We start from the raw sequence: 13,062 nt of genomic DNA on the forward strand, positions 1-13,062 counted from the left end.
CACGGGAACAGTGTCCTGCGGTTATATCCGCAGGACATTCCGCAGGTGCTCCCAGGAACCAGCACCACAACTTTTGTCTGTTTCCATGCTGCGGAATGTCCTGCGGATATGCTGCGGTCATTCTGCATTGAGGATATAGTACCATGGCTTCAGAACTACATCCTCAATGCAGAACAAGTGCTGCAGTGATCGGGAGAGTTCATACTTACCTCCATCATGCAGCACCTCGCTTTCCGGCAGCCGGCTCACTCTCTCAGCGTCTGCAGGAGAAGGTGGGCGGGCCTGAACTAGCTCCGGCTTTCACATGACCGGAGCTCGTGCAGGCTCCGCCCACCTCTTCCTTCCTGTACCTGGATTCACCGCGCTCCTGTACACCGGACGGAGAAAGTGACTCTGGTGAGGCAGGTAAGTATATGGGACCCTGCGGAGAAATCCGCAGGAATAATTGACATGCTGCTGATTTTTCCGCACGATTTCCGCTGCGGAAAAATCCGCAGCGTGGGCACAGCATTTCCCAAATGCCATAGAAATGGCTGGGGAGTAGCTGTGCTGCAGATTTCTGGAAAATCCGCGGCTTTTCCGCGAGAAATACGCGGCAAAATCCGCACATTTTCCGCAGCGTGGGCACATAGCCTAATGAGTCAGAACTTCTTGAGCAATGCAAAACTGGGTGCCATAAAGAAAATTATCCCCACTCCTTTTATTAATGTATTAGAAGCATCAAAAATACCAGTGAGGAACACACAGCTTACGATTCTGCCCATGATATCCAGAGGGCACACGTATACTGCTAAAGATTTAACAACAATTCCATTATACAAATAAGACAATGAATGGATACAGGAGATTCATGCAAAATTGAATATTTTATTGTGATTTATCAAAGTAGAAATATGTGAATAAAAACAAGGACATTCCATTGAGAGACAGTTTAGATGCTGCTGGAAAAAGCTGACATTTTTACAATTTGCTTAAAAAAAGGCACCAAATAATATATAAATTCAATAAAGAATTTTTGTTTTTATTTTATCTTTTAAGATAATGCAATAAAAACCTCCTGTATCCATTGTCTTATTGGTATAATGGAATTGATGTTAGACATTGCATTTGGGTGTCATGCCTTTAGCCGTTTTTTGGACTAAATTGCGATATTAAAGATTTAACAAGTATGGACTCTGTTCTCCATGGAATATTAGGGAATAACTTCCCAAGCATTAGGGACCCCGACTGATCCAAAGAGTAGGGGCACTGTATATAGCCCAGGGTGAATTAAGCAGTGGTTGATCAAGCACACTGCCCCTCCATTTATTCTTATAGGAATGTCAAAGATCAGCCGAGTGAAACGCTCACTACTTCCGGTACTCCCATTAAAAATTAATGCAGTGGCAGTATACATGATCATCCACCACTCACTATACACAAAAGGACCCAAGCGGAGTACCTACCTCTATGGCATTTATATGGCCATTAGTGCATTCAGAGCTCTGATTCTCAGGATTGGGGAAAGTGGATGGTTGGACCTTTAGTGATAGGGATAACCTCCAAACTGGAGCATACCCTTTTAAAAGAGAGCTGCATGGAAAATAAGACCCCTCGCCTCCTCAATTAGGTGTAGAGAGACTGCAGAGGAAACTGCAGACAACAGGAGGCAATGGACCCCCATTCTCCAGCTAGCTGAGTACCCTACAAATGTCTTAGATGAGGACTCAGTTTTCCTTAAGATACCTAAAAGGCACCCTGTGTCTGTACGGACCACCACCACTGAGGAGGATTTATCAATACTATTATACGCAAGTCGTAAATTTCAGCAGCTTTATCAGTGCTGCATGCGGTTTCATAAACCTGGGGTCTTTCTAGCTTACCTTTGCACCACTTGTTAGTTTTCTCACTTTGTGACAGGGATATAGTACATTCTTTGGTGTAGGGTCATCTGTTAGGCCACACCCTATTTGGTTAAACCCCTCCCTCTGACAGTAAGGACACGCCCCCTTATTGGAAAGGCATAAAAAGAGTCTACACAACAAAAATAAGCTGCGTGTCAAGGAAGACTTATTTCTCCCCAATAACAGCCATGTAAAATGCTGCCCATCATAGAAAAAAACCAACACTGCAGTAATGAAAGGGAAGACACACAACGATGCAACAGCTTTATTTAGAAACAATTCAACATTTTTGGAAAATGTCATCTATTTTGTGCATTTATATTAAATTTGTGACAATGGTGCAGGGCACGGAGACAAATTCACAACATACAGCGACATACCAGAAGCAACAAGTTAGTGCACACCGGAGCTTTGTGCACAGCATTATTGAGCTTGGCCTATTTTCAGTATCATCAGTGTCATGCCTTCCTCCGTGATGCCGGCCACATCTAGCTCCTTTCATTACAGCAACTCGGGCTAGTTTTCTTCATAACCTTATTACCCCCTACATCGCCCCCTTCACCCTCAAGGGTTAGGCCACTTTTCCTATGTGACAACCTGATTGCTCAGTCCCATTTGACTATAGTCTCTACATGATGTGTTATGCTTCTCTGCTATTAGTACGGTTACACTGTGGAACTGATATTAGTCTTTGGACAAGATTGGCTTCTTTCTTAATGATCTCTAATATCATTCACCATATTAGCGGCCCACTGAATGCTGAAGAGACGACCTACCCTACGGACATGTTAGGAGGGTGCAGCCTGCTGGGTTCAGTGTCTGGCAGCGGTAATACGCACATGGAGCAGATGAGGAGCAGCAGGCACTGACACCTCCCTCACATTCCTGGTAACTTCCTGCCAGTAACGTGGCGCTTCTTGCTACCGTGTCCCTCAGGGGCGCCCTACGCGTCTTATTCCGGCAGCGCACTGCTTACCATCTTTTCTTCATACTCTGGATCCACTTCTTTTTCTGGACGCTGAGCTTTAGGTGGAAGCTTCAGTTGAAATGGAGGATCATTATTCTAGGACAGAATAAATGGGACAAATAAGTACACAGTCATGGTTACAAAGCAGTAAGACCACACATTTCCTCATTAAGCAGCAGGTAATATTCTGATTCTGCATAGTATACCACTATTCAGTGTTACCATACCTAGAGCGTCATAAGCGCCTCTCACTGCTGATACATCATAATCTCACAGACGGCTGCAGGATACTGATTCAATAGTATATACTTAACAGAACACACAGGGGACAACATCCTCATAATAAACTTCAGCTGTAGGATATACTGTGTATATATTATATAATAAATCCCCCATGTCGGATTTCCTAATGAAGGGACATACTCCTGCACACTATTCAAAAATTGAATGTGTCCAAAAAACACACATAAGAGTAATAAGTGTCCAACACTATTTTATTTAACACATACAATATACAAAATATTAAAAAAGTAGTATACACCACATCTGTGACACAAAGCATGAGTCACAGAGGGGTATGTGAGACAAATACAAGGAGGAAAGAAAAACTCCAAAGGGGTGGGAACTGGTACAGTAATGTAAAAAAAATGATGTCAGTGGGAAAAAATACATCCCAATCGGAGGAAATTAATACATATAGCCCCCCTTGAACTGTAATCAAAATATGTGAGAGTGAGAGAGTGAGAGAGTGAGAGAGTGAGAGAGTGAGAGAGTGAGAGAGTGAGAGAGTGAGAGAGTGAGAGAGTGAGAGAGTGAGAGAGTGAGAGAGTGAGAGAGTGAGAGAGTGAGAGAGTGTGTGTCTCTCTTTCGGGTGAAATTTCAGGATGATCCTAAAATGCCCTCTAAACTTTCAGATGCACTTGTCCAACTGTTCAATGTTTCAGTGCTTTTTAAGGAGCTTAAAGAGGTTTCCTAAAACTATTGTCAGTCCCTTTCATTTGTCCTAACTCTTCCTACCTAACACTTTCCTAATATACTTCTGCTACCTATCCTGCTCCTGTAAGCTGATCTCTCAGCGGCTCTTATATTACTACAGTGATGGTCTGGCTTTGCTATCTCTGATCTGGGGACTGGAATCAGATGCTCTAAGCAAGGCACGTCATTGGTGGGGCTGTCTCTATGAGTGGCAGCAGCACCACCGCTTCAATCTCCTCTCTACCTGATTTACAGTGCGCTGTGCTTTATTTGCCAAGCACTGCAATGTGCGGATCATTATATAGAATAGGATATCACCCTGTCTCCAGATCGGAAGTAGCACAGCCAGACCATCAACATAGATATATCGGAGCCACAGAGAGATCAGCTTACAGGAGCATAGTGAATAGTGTATGTATATACGATGGGTGCTGGTTACACTTGAGAGGGTGGAACTTCAGAGAGAAATACGCCATACTAGCAGTTATGGTATCTCTCTCCACTGAAATTTACGTAATCTGCTGAAATGACCAAGTATTTTTCAGCTTCTAAAAACAACAGTGACAAGTATGGCATCCTCTCCACCTTACTGGAGAGTCCAGACCCTCACTCTGTCTATGTATGGGTATCCTCCCAGAAATGGATACACCGGGCACCATTACTTATTAACCATCCTTTTCTGTGCACCACTTTTCTCTGACATGGAAACAGATGTAAAAAGCAACCAAACACAAAAAATAATGGTCTATGACCAGATAGCAGGGGTCCACCGCTGGCCCTGGGGCTGTAGGTTGTGTTACTCTGCTTTATACAGTAGTGCTTTAAAACAAAAGAAATAATCAGGTTCTGTCCAAAATAATTTCAAGATCTGTGTCCAACCCAAACCAACTAATTCCTGAAAGGCTTTTAGGCTACGTGCCCACGGGGACAGTGTCCTGCGGTTATATCCGCAGGACATTCCGCAGGTGCTGCCAGAAAACTGCAGCAAAACTTCTGTTTCCATGCTGCGGATGTACAGCGGAATGTCCTGTGGATATGGTGCGGGTATTCTGCATTGAGGATACAGTACCATGGCTTCGGCACTGCATCCTCAATGAGAAACAAGTGCTGCAGTGATCGGGAGTTCATACTCACCTTCATCATGCAGCACCTCACTTTCCGGCGGCCGGGTCACTCTCTCAGCGTCTGCAGGAGAAGTTGGGCGGGCCTGAACTAGCTCCGGCTGTCACATGACCGGAGCTCGTGCAGGCCCCGCCCACCTCTTCCTTCCTGTACCGGGATCCACGGCGCTACTGTACACCGGACGGAGAAAGTGACTCGGGTGTCTACTATCAAGGCAGGTAAGTATATGGGACCCTGCGGAGAAATCCGCAGGAATAATTGACATGCTGCTGATTTTTCCGCAGGGAAATCCGCATTATCTCCGCTGCAGAAAAATCCGCAGCGTGGGCACAGCAGTTCCCAAATGCCATAGAAATGGCTGGGGAGTAGCTGTGCTGCAGATTTTTGAAAAATGCGCAGAATTTCTGGGAAAATTCCGCGGCAAATTTCGCGCATTTTCCGCAGTGTGGGCACATAGCCTTAGTTTTGACAGTTTAGAATTCGGCACTAGGGTGTGTGCACATCCTGAAGGATACAGCAGAGAAGACAAGCTCTGCAGTGATATTGCCAGGTAGATCCTTCACATTCATGATTGTCTTCTGGAAAATCCACTTATTGAACAATACCAGGACTTTAACAGGGTGGGGGGGGGGGGGGTAATATTTTGGAACATTTTTATTTATATTGATTTTTTTTTTTTATCAGATTTCCTAAAGCACTGGAATGTTCATTGTCAATTGTCAAACCTTACCAAGATTGTACAGTAGAATATATTTAAAGTAGGACTCTGCAGATTATTTTTTTTTTTTTATTATTATTATCTAGCTCCTTAGACTTTATTATTATGGGCACAGGGAATAAGTACTAATGGATCACGGTGTTCTCTTGCTCCTGTCCTTTTCTGTATCACACGTCCGCACTTCTGACTAGCCGGCTCACCCGGCGTCTTCTGTGTGGACCGGAAGGTAATCACAATATACGGCAAGTCTATAAGATCCTTAATGAGAGTACACTGAAAAAGCATCTTCAAGTCCACACAAAAAACCCTGGGGAAGCCGGCTAGTCACAGACATGTGATACAGAAGATTGGAAAAAGGCAGTGATGGGTAAATATTCAATAAATGCACTGTGCACATAAATACAGCGAAGGGGATACATAATAACAAAGCCAGAATCCTACTTAAAACACTATTTTCTATAAAAAATGCTCCGTGGTAAACTAACAGGTATATTGCTTTGATCTGAAATAAGCAATTAATAAGCTGTAAAGCATCAAAAGATTCTATATACAGTATATGTGTAGAATGTGTGTCCAAAGTAAAGCAGTGAGCGAGACCCAGCGGAGGCTGAAAAGATGCTGATCACATCCAGACCTTTATTTTAGAAATCTGCCTGTTGGAGATATGTATTGAAGGTGTAAGTGCAGTGGGTGGGCCCCGAAAATACAGCTCTGTTGCCCATGCTCCCTGCCCATCGCTGGTCAGTGTCTGACACGTGACACTTCATTTAATGATTTGCCTGTCCTACCTGGCACACAGTTCAAGCTCCGTCATTCTACTTTGCACCACTGACCGTCTTCTTCATCAGGACCTCACTGCTCGTGCACCGCCCCGGGAAATGACCCCAGAAGGGAAGGTAGAGGCCAGTCAGTGAAAAGTAGCAGGTCCATCAATGATAGGACACAGGCGGCGGGGAAGGGAATATGTGAGCAACCGCGTCTGCACTTGTGACTTATTTGCATAAAAATTCAACCAAAAACTTCTCCACAACCAAAAAACAGATTTGTAACATAAAAGGTCTTAACGTGGACAAAACAGAGTTCATCATCTTTCCCCATTTCACTCAACCCCCAACAGACTTATTTATCAAAGTCAATGGCTGCTCACTCTCCCCCCACCCCGCAAGCTTGCTGCCTCGGGGTAACCCTTGACTCTGCTCTCTCCTTCAAGCAACACATCCAAGCCCTTTCCACCATCTGCCAACTCCAACTCAAGTATATTACTCTATGTACATTCCATAACCGAGAATCTGCCAGAACACTTAGTGAGTGTCCTCATTATCTCTCTTCTTGACTACTGTAACCTCCTGCTCTGTGACCTCCCTTGTAACACCCCTCTAATCTATCCTAAACTCTGCTGCCCAACTAATCTAACTATTTCCCAAACTCTCATTTCTGCCAATTCCTTCACTGGCTTCCCATTGGCCAAGACTTGAGTTGAAAACCCTAACCTTAAAGAAGTTGTCCAGTTACCAAAACTGATTTTTTTTTTCTGATAAATCTTGCTAATATGTGCCCCTCAACACATCTATGTTTTTTCAGCAAAATTACCTTTCATTGTGCACTAGCAGCACATGCTCATTGCTGGCTCCAGCTCTGATGGGGTTAATCTCTCCTCTGACTTCCTGTGTTCAGTTCCTACAAGTCCCAGAATTCTTTGTGGCTCTAGGGCGGTGTCTGGCTTATCTAACACACCCATTGTGTCTAATACACCCACTCTGCTCCCACCCAAACCCTCCTCCCTGCCTCTTCCCAGTGGATGTGCACTGAGATCAATTACACAGAGACAGCAGCAGCTCTACACAGCCAGGGGAAGAAAGTGTGTGTGGCGTATATACAGTGTATGTGTATGCGTGCGCGTATATACAGTGTGTGCGTATATACAGTGTGTGTGTATATACAGTGTGTGCGTGTGTATGTGTGTGCGCGTATATACAGTGTGTATATATATATATATATATATATATATATATATATATATATATATATATATATAGTGTGTGAGTGAGTGTGTATGTGTGTGTGTGTATGTCATACTCACCTGTCTGCAGGGTCCCGGTGCCATGCCTGCTTCCAGCCCCTGTCTCGGTCCCGCCGCTTCGGCTGTGTGCAGTCTCCCCGGGGCACGTACGAAGCTTGCAGGACCTGGCCGTGGATCACCTGATGCAGTCACCTGCATCGGTTTGCTGGAAGGCAAAGCGATCAGATGATGTGTCAGGTTAAACTACGTGAATCACATGACACATCAGCTGATTGTATAATCGGCTTTTATACAATCAGCTGATGCATCAGTCGAAAAAAAAAAAAAAATAAATACATACTCACTTATGTGCTGATTACCGGCAGCTCCTGCAGCGATCGATTGGACAGGAGTATGATCCTGTCCCATCGCTGCAGGAGCTGCCGGTAATCAGCTGATGAAGTCCCCTGACGGCAGGAGCAGCTGATAGCCGGCCGGGCGCAAAAAAGCCGGCAACACCGCGAGAATCAATGAGCTGATCCACCGCCAGGTCCTGCAAGCTTCGTACGTGCCCCGGGGAGACTGCACACAGCCAGAGCGGCGGTACCGAGACAGGGGCTGGGAGTGGACATGGCACCGTGACCCTGCAGACAGGTGAGTATGACATTTTATTTTTTCTACTGTTCACTTTGGTTTTCGCCGCTGCCTCCACCTCCCGCCCAGACAAGGCGCCGCACGGAGCTGACATGGCACCGGGCGGGTTGTGGAGGCAGCGGTGATGGTACCGGGAGGATTCATGCTTCTGTGTTTACCAACAGAAGGAATCCTCTTCCTGTACACGTCACTGTAGTACCCACCCCTTGCGTTTATAGCTGCGTTTTTAGTCATAGAAACGCAGCTTTATGCGTTTTTCATTGCGTTGTTGAACATCTCATTGAACTCAATGAGTAAAAAACGCAGTGAAAAACGCAGAAATAATTGACATGCTGCATTTTTGTGGTCAACACAAAAACGCAGCTACAAAAAAACGCTGTCTGCGGACAGCACTTATGAAAACCCATAGACATTGCTGGGGAAGCAATGTCACTGCGTTTTCAGCACAAAAATGTGGTAAAAAACACCGCAAAAAACGCAGCAAAAACGCCTAGTGCGCACAATGGCATAGACTTTACTCGGGAAGCAAAGTCATGCAGTTTTCTGAGTAAAAACGCACCAGAAAAACGCGCAAAAACGCCACGAAAAACGCACTGTGTGAACTTACCCTTAGTTGGTGACATGCAGCATCGCAGGTGACAGAGCAGAGCAAGTTGGTGACATGCTCTGCTCTGACACATAGTGTGCTGCATGTCACTGTATCCACTCTGGGACTTGTTGTGCAGGTGACCGGATGCTACATGTCACTAACTGTCTCCACTGTGGTACTTGTTGTGCAGGTGAGAGTGTATACAGTTGGTACTATGCAGCAGAAATCACAGAGTGGAGACAGATAGTGACATGTATCATCCGGTCACCTGCACAACAAGTCCCAGAATGGAGACAGTGACATGCAGCACACTATGTGTCAGAGCAGAGCATGTCACTGTCTCCACTCTGGGACTTTTTGTGCAGGTGACAGAGTGGAGCAGATTGGTCCCATGCAGCGTCCGGTCACCTGTGCTGCTGGTGGGAGTATATGATCACACTGCCGACACCGCCCGCTCTCCTGACAGCTGAGCACAGCGGGCGGGTGGACAGTGTGATCACATACTTGCGTGACGGGGGATTTCAGTGGAGGAAACCCCCCCTGTACTCCACACTGGCGCCCCATACCTCCCACAGCTGACCGATGGTAAGCGGCGCGCTCTGCCTTCACCGCTCCACACTGGCGTCCTCCGGATCCTCCCCTCGATGCTGGGCTGTGACGTGCGGTAGTCACCGCCCACAGCCCAGTCAATCACTGTGAGTGGCGCGGGCATCCTGTGACGTACCCGTCTTGTTTGAGAGCCCGGAAATGCCGGGACATCAGAGGATGCCGGCGGCCACAGCTCCAGGGGGTCATGTGACTGGCACTGAGCGTGCAGGATAGCGCCGCTCAGTGCCAGAAATGGAAACAGAAGCCAATGCAGAAGCTGCAGACAATGGTAAGTGAGAATCATTGGGGAGAAAAAAAAAAATGGGTGAACCACCCCTTTAACATACAAAGCCATCCGCAACCTGTCTCCTCCATCTGTGACCTAGTTTCCCAGTACCTATCTGCACATAACCTCCAATCCTCACAAGGTCTGCTTCTCTAATCCCGTTCCCACAATTGCATACAAAATAGAATTTTCAACCCCAACATATCAGACTTTCACCTACCATGGAAACCTTCAAAAATAACCTGAAGACCTACCTCTTCCAACAAGCCTACAACCTAAAAATATCCCTCAGTCCACTACAACACAGCACGACCAGCTCCGCCCTCACCCATCCCCCTCATTCCACTGTACCGCTGCACGACCAGCTCTACCTTCACCTACTCTATCCTCACCCATCCCTTGTAGTGTAGACTGAGGCCTGGTGGGCAAAGTCTTCTCTCCTGAATCAGTCTGTGCCTTGTGTATTGTTCATGTTATTTATTGTGCATAGCCCTTTTCACATGTGGAATAAATGGCGCTATAACAATAATAAAGGTCTGGATGTGATCAGCGTTCGCGCCTTCCCATTGTTAGAGCTAAATACTCGTGTGCTCGTTACTTGAGTCGAGCAGGTCGGACGATCTGAAAAGGTTGAACTCGAGTTAAGAGTATAATGGAAGTCACTGATAACGCAGTTCGGCTCTCCAGACATACAGCCGGCCATAAACAGAGCATTTCTGGGGGGGGGGTTCTTTTTGTTTGTTTTTTTACTTCTGACACACTAAATCCCAAAAAATTATTTCAACCCCAGTAAGTGCCCTTAAGAGCCTGGAGCTACCTCCCCCTGTGTGCCTGCACACATCATGCAGTGATGCGAACCTGTGCTTTGCGGTCGTTGTTTCACGCACAACACATCCAAGCACTGGCAGTAAACGGCCGAGCTCCGCGAGTGCCCGAGCACCCCAATACTCAGCCAGGCCCCGAGAGTGCCCGAGCACCCCAATACTCAGCCAGGCCCGAGAATGCCCGAGCACCCCAATACCCAGCCAGGCCCCAAGAGTGCCCAAGCACCCCAATACCCAGCCAGGCCCCAAGAGTGCCCGAGCACCCCAATACTCAGCCAGGCCCCGAGAGTGCCCGAGCACCCCAATACTCAGCCAGGCCCCGAGAGTGCCCGAGCACCCCAATACCCAGCCAGGCCCCAAGAGTGCCCGAGCACCCCAATACTCAGCCAGGCCCCGAGAGTGCCCGAGCACCCCAATACTCAGCCAGGCCCCGAGAGTGCCCGAGCACCCCAATACCCAGCCAGGCCCCGAGAGTGCCCGAGCACCCCAATACTCAGCCAGGCCCCGAGAGTGCCCGAGCACCCCAATACTCAGCCAGGCCCCGAGAGTGCCCGAGCACCCCAATACCCAGCCAGGCCCCGAGAGTGCCCGAGCACCCCAATACCCAGCCAGGCCCCGAGAGTGCCCGAGCACCCCAATACCCAGCCAGGCCCAGAGAGTGCCCGAGCACCCCAATACCCAGCCAGGCCCAGAGAGTGCCCGAGCACCCCAATACCCAGCCAGGCCCCGAGAGTGCCCGAGCACCCCAATACCCAGCCAGGCCCCGAGAGTGCCCCGAGCACCCCAATACTCAGCCAGGCCCCGAGAGTGCCCGAGCACCCCAATACTCAGCCAGGCCCCGAGAGTGCCCAAGCACCCCAATACCCAGCCAGGCCCCGAGAGTGCCCAAGCACCCCAATACCCAGCCAGGCCCCGAGAGTGCCCGAGCACCCCAATACTCAGCCAAATACAGAGAACGGTGGTGCACAAACTCACTCAACACTACTGAGGAGGCGTCACAGCCCCAGGAGCCGCGCTGCATACACTGCACAGTGCTGTGCGCAGCAGCCAATCACATGGCACCTCTAAGATTTCAGTGGCTTGTTAGAATATGAAAGCGGACGTGTGATTGGTTGCTGCGGGCCCTACGGGCTCAGTGCGGATGTGTGCCAGTTGTCAGGGCCTTGCAGTAGTCGGGACTTCTGACTGTACGGGGAGCAGTTCCCGGTGCTGCCCGGTTTCTGACTGTACGGGGCTCTGCCCGGTGTATTTTGCATCGATTTTCGTTGTCCTGCCAGAACTACGCCATTACAAAAATCGCAGCAAATGTGGTATCCAGGGGCCGAGACCTCCCTCCCGCCGCCTCCCGTACCTCTTCGGCAGTGGTGTCTGCGTCCTCCCGTGATGTGGAGGGCACCTCCTCGTCAGTAGGCCCCTCCATCACTGCTCACCAGGTTCTCGCTTCACTTTACCGGGACAATAATCTATGAGAAGAACGCCATAAACTAAAACAGATAACGTCACATCAGGTGGCGGGAAACACGCCCCCCGCCGGCCGGTACCGACCGCCCAGACAGTGACAGCAGAGGGCGGGCAGGTAACGGGAGCGAGCAGAGGACAGCGGGAGCGCGCTTCTCACTCAGCACCTACAGCACAGAGTCCGGGATGAACTACGGGAACAGAGTAGGGACAAGTGCAGCGCGCGTCGGCGTCTGGTCACGTGGTGTCTTGTGCGCCTGCGCTTACCTGTCCTATGACCTGTATGCGGAAGAGTCAGTTCAGTTGTGCTTGGAGAGCAAAGGGAGCAGATGTGTGTTTCAGTCCCGCTCCAAATAATAATGGGCCTTGTGCACACTCGGCCACTCTCAGTGCACACTCGGCCAGCAGCCATCCTCCGTTCACAAAGTCATGCTTGGTGCACATGACCATCCTCAATTTACATAGCCATCCTTGGTGCACACGGACATCCTCTGTGCACCGCCTTCCTCAGTGCACCCAGCCAGCAGCCATCCTCTACACACCGCCATATTCCGTGCACACAGCTATGCTCGATGCACATGGCCATCCTCAGTGCACACGGCCATCCTCAGTGCACACAGGCATCCTCTGTGCACACGGCCATCCTCTGTGCACACGGCCATCCTCAGTGCACACGGCCATCCTCAGTGCACACGGCCATCCTCAGTGCACACAGGCATCCTCTGTGCACACGGCCATCCTCTGTGCACACGGCCATCCTCTGTGCACACGGCCATCCTCAGTGCACACGGCCATCCTCTGTGCACACGGCCATCCTCTGTGCACACGGCCATCCTCAGTGCACACGGCCATCCTCTGTGCACACGGCCATCCTCAGTGCACACGGCCATCCTCAGTGCACACGGCCATCCTCAGTGCACACGGCCATCCTCAGTGCACACGGCCATCCTCTGTGCACACGGCCATCCTCAGTGCACACGGCCATCCTCAGTGCACACG

General features: G+C 48.9%; 1 protein-coding gene across 1 annotated transcript in view; it reads right to left on the reverse strand.

Moving 5' to 3' along the window:
• Positions 1 to 12,234, reverse strand: part of LOC142251274 (SWI/SNF-related matrix-associated actin-dependent regulator of chromatin subfamily A member 1) — a 304,197-nt gene extending 291,963 nt beyond the window's left edge. Inside the window, exons 1-2 of the mRNA XM_075323917.1 lie at positions 11,957 to 12,234; positions 2,860 to 2,946 (exon numbers count right to left, since the gene is read on the reverse strand). Coding sequence (XP_075180032.1) covers positions 2,860 to 2,946; positions 11,957 to 12,025 — 156 coding nt within the window. The 5' untranslated portion in view covers positions 12,026 to 12,234. The remainder of the gene's footprint in view (positions 1 to 2,859; positions 2,947 to 11,956) is intronic.
• Positions 12,235 to 13,062: the final 828 nt, after the last annotated feature.

Source organism: Anomaloglossus baeobatrachus, chromosome 9 (assembly GCF_048569485.1).
Source record: "Anomaloglossus baeobatrachus isolate aAnoBae1 chromosome 9, aAnoBae1.hap1, whole genome shotgun sequence".
Taxonomy (NCBI): Eukaryota; Metazoa; Chordata; class Amphibia; order Anura; family Aromobatidae; genus Anomaloglossus; species Anomaloglossus baeobatrachus.